Source organism: Pyrgilauda ruficollis, unplaced genomic scaffold (assembly GCF_017590135.1).
Source record: "Pyrgilauda ruficollis isolate IOZ18807 unplaced genomic scaffold, ASM1759013v1 scaffold35, whole genome shotgun sequence".
Lineage (NCBI taxonomy): Eukaryota > Metazoa > Chordata > Aves > Passeriformes > Passeridae > Pyrgilauda > Pyrgilauda ruficollis.
The window spans coordinates 1,292,427-1,299,376 of NW_024524934.1; the positions used below are offsets into that span (position 1 = coordinate 1,292,427).

General features: G+C 42.2%; 1 protein-coding gene across 1 annotated transcript; it reads left to right on the plus strand.

Annotated features, from left to right (window-relative positions):
* The first annotated feature begins 301 nt into the window (after positions 1-301).
* NQO2 (N-ribosyldihydronicotinamide:quinone reductase 2) lies at positions 302-3,467 on the plus strand. The gene is given in 6 exon segments (XM_041475344.1): positions 302-323; positions 326-488; positions 893-920; positions 1,872-1,985; positions 2,365-2,466; positions 3,008-3,467. Coding segments are annotated over 6 exon segments (498 nt in total). The 3' UTR covers positions 3,077-3,467.
* The last annotated feature ends 3,483 nt before the right edge of the window (positions 3,468-6,950 follow it).

The window sequence follows — 6,950 nt, forward strand, 5'->3', positions numbered from 1 at the left end:
GTGGAACAGCCTCTCTGTCCACTGAGTTCCACCTAGGAAAGACAAGTGTAGCACAGAACTGCTGGGCTGGGCACATGCAGCAGTGAGATCCTCAGCAGTCACTCAGTGCTGCTGAGCAGGAGTCAAATGCTGCCACTGACACCCTGCTTTCACTGCTTCTGTGTCCTTGGGAAAAGACACTAGAGGAGGAGCGAGGAACAAGCCCCAACTCTACAAACTGTTCTGCACCTGCCTCCTAAATGGATTCTAAATGGTCTCCTGGTTTTCTTTCTGCCTCCAGGGAAAAAAGTCCTGATAGTCTATGCACATCAAGAGCCCAAGTCCTTCAATGGATCTTTGCTGAAGATTGCTGTGGAAGAGCTGACCAAGCAGGGCTGCAGCGTCACTGTGTCGGATTTATACGCCATGCAGTTTGAGCCCAGAGCAACAAGGAAGGACATTGTTGGTGAGCCCAGCCAAAATACGCCCCTCCCAAAAACCAGTGACTTGTAAGCCCCCTGTCAGGAATCAGAAGGCTGAAAAAGTCTCCCTGAAATCTTCCCCATGCTGAACAAGCCCAGCTCTCAGTCTGTCTTGATTGGAAAGGTGCTCCAGCCCTTCAGATCATCAAGAGATTAATGAGAAACTCATTTCATTAATAATAAACTTATTCATGACCAGACATCTGCATTTCTAAAAGTCCACTCCTGAACATGAACTTTGTATCACGGTGAGATTACTGACAGGAAGAAACACATTAGCACGTGTCCATAATCAGCCACTAAAGTCCATTTCCAGCATGAACAGATCCCAAAGTACTGTGAAGGAAATAGTAGTCTTATATTTCTTTGTGCCTCTGTTGTCTTAGACATCTCTTTATATATTCCTCTGCCCAATGTTATATTAAATGTAGGATAGGGCCATATCTCAATCATTTCATTGTAAGTGATTGTCATTTTCACACTATCACTTTCTAGATAAGAACAGTAAGACATGCCCTGAAGGAAGTCGTTGCCTTCTCCTTTCCATGTGTAAAATGCTATGAAGAGTTGAGTGTGTTCTGGTGCAGAAAATAAAAAAAAAATTTTAAAAGTGTCTAAAGGACATCATTAAAGAATTCAAAATTTGCTACTGATTAAAATCACCGCTTGTAGTTGCTGTGGTGGTTGCCCAGTTTCCATTTTGTTTTCACCATATATTAAGTTGCATGTGGTTACATGTTTATAGAATTTCTTCCTCTGTGTGCAGTGTGTACAAAGGCTTAGGGGTAGTGAGGCAACCTGGTATAAGAAAGAGTGCATTAAGCAGTCAAGATAATGCCATGGACATGATAGCTTTGGGATGCAGTTCCATGGGTTGACTGGAAGATCTATAAGCCAAGGGTCCAACTGTTAAAAAAGTCTTTTTCTTCTCAGTGAAGGGATTTGGGGTAATGATGTCAGCAGGGTTTGAAAATAAGTCTTTCCTATGATCCCCTGGCATTTGTCACCACACTGGCAGATCAGAACTGGTCACCAGATGACAGTCCTACTAATAAGATTTTCAATTCTTTTGCATTTCAGCCGTAGGAGACATGATTCTGTACAATCCTAAGTCTTAATTAAATGGCACCCTCCTCCTTCATCCTATTCCACCTTTAATCTGGAAGGAAACCCTCACATGCTCCACAGTGCTGGAGTGCTGTAGGTGCTCAGGTCTGGCCCTGAGGTTACCACAAACAGAAAGCACTTCAGCTTCTTTTGCCAGGCACAGGTACTTCCTCTACTGGCAGAGAGCTGGAGAAAGTACATACAGGATCTGAGCAGGTTCAGAGGACAGGATTTGTCCTGTAAACCAGGCCTAAGGGTGGCCCAGACTCTCTGTGCTAACCAGGTAATTTTCTCTTTGCGTAGTTCCCCTTGTTTTGGTTCAGCATGCCTGCAATCCTGAAGGGCTGGATGGACAGAGTCTTGGTCCAAGGCTTTGCTTACGATTTGTCAAAGGTTTATGATGGTGGTTTGCTCCAGGTATGTTTTTGGAACTGTTTTATTAGCATCAAGGCTTGCACCATGTTCTATGGGGCCTTGTTGATTTCTTTTCATTGTAGTTTATTAGAGCTCTCACTTTACATTATGTTGAAGTAATGTATCAGCCCTGCTTCACATAAGGGTGTCAGACACATAATTCCTTTTCTTTAACCTATCTCTTCCCAAAGACACACAGTCCACTGTCTAATTGTATGACATCAATCTTTGCCTCAGAACTGCCACTTCATGTAAGGTCTGGGAAAGAAGTCACCCTCTCCCTTAAAAATCCATGCTGCCAGGTTTACCTGAATATCTCTTGAACTGTTCAGGCACTCTTCTTTAAATATGTCTTAATTAACTACGGCTTTCCTAATTCTAGGACAAATTATCCCTCTTTTCTTTCACCACGGGAGGAAGCCAAGAGATGTTTTCAAAAGAAGGTGTCGGTGGTGATATTCGCTATGTCCTGTGGCCCATGCAGGTATAATATATGAACATTTGTTTGTTGTCTACATAATTTTTTATTATTGTAGTTATTTTTGACAATTGTTTTATTGTGTTTTTTTTTAATTAAATATAATAATTAATAATTAAGTTGTCAGTTTTAAGGATCTGCAGGTTGTAAACTCCTACCTAAAATCCTGGGACTACTTTAAAAGTCCACTGACTTTTAAAGTTGTTTTGTCCCACTTACTCCAGATTAGAATGTAGAGAAAGCTTAACACTGTCAGCCTTTTCAGTTTCCCTGCTGTTACAGGATTTTCTTTAGCTCAGCCATGCAGGATTTCTGTTCCCTGTGGGTTCCCAATTCTTGTAGGATGCAGGGTAGGAGGGGAGCCACACATGACCCTGGCAGTAACAGTCAGCACACAAAAGTTAGCATTCTTCTTCTGATTGCTACTCTTTTTTCAGAAGTACCCAGCATGGTTTGGGAAATACAGGTGGTAAAGCAAGTTTAGCCAGCTTCTTCTTGATACAATACAACAGATGAGCTAAAATTCCATGGTCTCCTCCCCATGCAGTTACCAGCTGGCTGCTCCTGTGGAGCTGTTCAACTGCAGAGCTCACAGGTCAACATGGCAGAAACATGAAATACAACTCTAAATTCAGAAACACACCGAGGGAAAATGGCAAGTTGAGCTGATTCCACAGGCACTAGCCTTCCTACAGGAACCTTTGGCTAAGCCAGAGTCAAAAACCCATCTTAGAAGTAGATGTGGAACACTGCAGTTAGAGACCAATCTGAGGAGTTGCAAATTGAACAGTGAACTTCTGGCCTCCTGTGATCCTTGCAAACTGAACAGTGAACAGCTGCCAAGGAGGACAATTCTGTGGGATTAACAGCAGTTAAAAATAAATTCCCTAGAGCAGAATAAATGAAGTTGCCATTATCTTTCAGTATGCCATTCTGCTGAATTTCTTCGGTAGTGACTGCCTGGATAGGTAGTGAACTTCTGCAATTTATTTTCCTTCTCTGGATAAATGCACAGGTTTAGAAAACCCGACTGATATTGGATCAGAGAAACGGATGGGCGCAAAACTCTTTGTGTTGTTCTCCTTGCTCACAGAAACGGTGTCATCCTGCCTCCTTACGATTGATAACACATGTGATATTTCATGGCAGATTATACCATTGCTGCTTGTGAAACAGTATGTGGCCAAGTTTATTTTAACCCTTTTTGTACCAGTTGCCACTTTTTTTTCCCTTTGCCGGGGAATATGGTGTCCATACTCAACCTTTAAAAGCCCAAGATGGATTGTGATAGCTCTACACTTGTGCCTTGGAGCAACAAAACCAGATCATGAGTAGTGTTGCAAAAGGATGTACCATTGCAAAGTGTCTTAAACAGCTGGAAAGCCTTGTGGTCAGCCCTAGGCTTTTCCAGATCCAATCTAGGCTTCTCCAGATCTATATAGCAATATTAAAGCTATGACGGATACCAGAAAAGGGAAAAATTAAAGGTGAATGTAGTGATATGTGCATGAATTGCCTTCCTTTGTAGACTACAGCTCCCATTTGTAAAGTATGCGTCTTCCCAAAGTAGAGAGAAAAAGGAATCCTGTCTGTTGCCTGCCCACTCACACCAGTCAGTGTTGGTGTTTGGGTCAGAGGGTGTTTGCTTCCCCTTCAGCATCAGCATTGATGGGCATCCTTGGAGATCTCCAGCACCAGCAGTTAGTGAGGCAGAGCACGAACACGAAAACCTGCAGGTGCACTGTCTGTCTATGAGTCAGGGTCTATGGGACAAATGAATTTTCTAGCTCTTCATAGGCAGGATTTTTACCTGGAACTGTAGCAGGATTATTTTTGTGCTTTAGAGTTGTTAACCCTGTTTGTGCATATGGCAAGAGGTGGATTTCTCATTTAGCTATCGAATTACTTGCTTTGACCAGCTCACCTAACTGTTGCCTTTGCACTTTGATATTAAAAGAATGTGGCCTCTATAAGAACCTGTCCCCTGAGTCACTGTCAAATGACACCTAGGCCTCTGTGCATCTGCCATGCCTGCTTTGTGGCAGTCTTGTCACACCCCAGCCTTGCGGTTCCTTGGGGACTAATTGGATAATAAACATGCTGAGCCCAGGCTCTGGAGGCTCAGTGTAAGCTGATACACCAGACTGGGAAATGCCACCACAGGGGAAGAGTCAGTGTTCCAGTTTGCTCCCATATGAAGTGAAGGGCCACATCCAGCAGAGACATTTCCCAGGAAGCAGAGCTGCCCCAAGCTGTTGCAGATGTCTGCTGTGGGTCATGTGAGCCCAAGTCTTTAGGCTGCAAAAGCCTAAAGAAATTTGCTTTGGCTCAACAGCTCTATTATAGGAAAAGGAAAGTGAAAGGGAATAAGGAAGATAGTGTTACACATCTAAGTGGTGGGGAAAGCAGATTCATGCCTTAAAGACTTAAGGAGAAAAATTACCGAGAGAAATCGGAGGTAAATTTCAAAATTGCATAGAAGAGATCTATTCACTGTGTTCGATTAGCAGACTATTCAGGAAAGAAGAAAACTGAGGTGAAAGCAGAAGTTGCAACTGTCAAACCAACATTACTGCTTTGGATCAACTGCAGAGCTTAGTGGGGTTAACTATGAGATGAAGAATGCCAGACTGACCTGTATGTTGAGGATACTGTGCTTACCACTATCTGGCAGACACATGCCAGCTCCCACACATATGGTAGCACTAAGTTTTAATAAGATGGCTGAGACTTTTAGTACAAAGTGTGTGAATGGTTGAGATTAATGCAAGTTCAGTTACAGTTGAAAGAAAACTAATAGCCTTATTAAATTCTCATTAATGCTAAAATTGAAGATTTCTGCTCAAATAAATTCATTATTGAGAAAAGCACTAAAAATGTACCAATCTTTTTGTCCATTTCAATATAATCTTTCCTTCTCCTCAATCATAATTAAGACATTTCTCTGTAAATTCAGATTGCATTTCTGGATGGGTTTATTTTCCCTATTCATTGAATGAAGGAATGTCATAACTGGCAGCACTGGCCTCTAAGCACATACAAATAAATTACAGTTTCTTTCTTTGTGTAGTGCTTGTTGGCAAATCACCACAGAATGAGACTGACATATTTTTAACCAAGCAATTCTTACAAATTCAGCCATCTCTCTTCCTGCCTTTAGACCACACCATTGGCCCCATACACAATGCAAAGCTAAACAGCAGAAGAACCAAACCAGAAGAACCAACCAATCAAAGAAAGAAAAAAAACCCTCAGAAGTCAAATGTTATCAAAAGATTTCTGTAATGTTTTGAGTTGCAGGAGAAGATCAAAACTGCACAATTGGCCCACCAGAGATACCACAACTGTATTTGCATTTGCTTTATTTACCTGGCAAATGTCCCAGTCTCTCTGGACTGCAAGTTCAGTAATGCTCTCCTTGTGATACCTCACAGTGTGGATGGACACAAATTTGCTGCATTCAAACTACAGTGAGCTCAGTGTCACAATTCAGCATTTGGTCCTGAGTCTCCTCTTTACAGTGTGATCAGCCTTGCATCAGGAGCTGTCAGAGCATTAAACTCCAGTTCTGTCTCAATACCAGCTGATCCAGAATGGGTGGAAAACAGGAATGTGCTGGTCCTGCATAAGTTCCACTCATTCCACTGTCAATTTCTGGGGGCTTTTTTTTGGTTTTTTTTTTTTTTTTTTTTTTTTTTTTTTTTTTTTTTTTTTTTTTTTGTAAAGTCTTAGAAAGGAGCTGTTTATTCAGTTTGCCCATCATAGAGCAGTTTTGATACTCAGAGAGAAAACTTCATCTTGAAAGTGATCACCACGGCTGTCCTATCTCTCCAAACCCACAGCCACCTGCATCCTTCTGTGTCCCACCTGTCTTTCCCGTGAGAAAGAAAAAAAGAAAATAAAGCTGGAAGGAAGGAGCCTCTGCTCCCAGCAGATGCACGTGGGGCCAGCACAAGGCACAAAGCAGACAGTGCCATCCCTGGAAGAGCAGATAAGGTAGGTGGGTGAGAGCACCCATACTGCATTGCTGACCATCAAAGGAAGAAATTAAAAACATAATTGTGGGCTGCTATTGCCCTACCACGTTGATAGGCTGCTGCTCTTCTGTCATTGCCACTTGAAAGCACCATAGGGAATGCAACAGTTCTCCCAAATGGGAAAGATCACAGTAAAGACATTAGATACTCATCATCACCATCCTTTTCACAGATGAATGGCAAAGGAATGGCTCTTATATAAAGAACCTGTATTAACTACACACCTGACATCCAGAGGAGGCTGAACTGTGTGGTTTATGGTGATTCTATTGGTTATGTATTCCTCCAACTGCCCCAGGACTGTTAAGTGTGATAGTAACTCTGTCAACAAACAAACTCCTACTTTGGGCCTTCCTGAACAAAAAAAAAATCCTAACACATCCAGCACCAAATCTTCCACAGACAAAGGCATTTCCAAAATGCCTTGAACTCGCAACCTGGTCTCAGACTCAA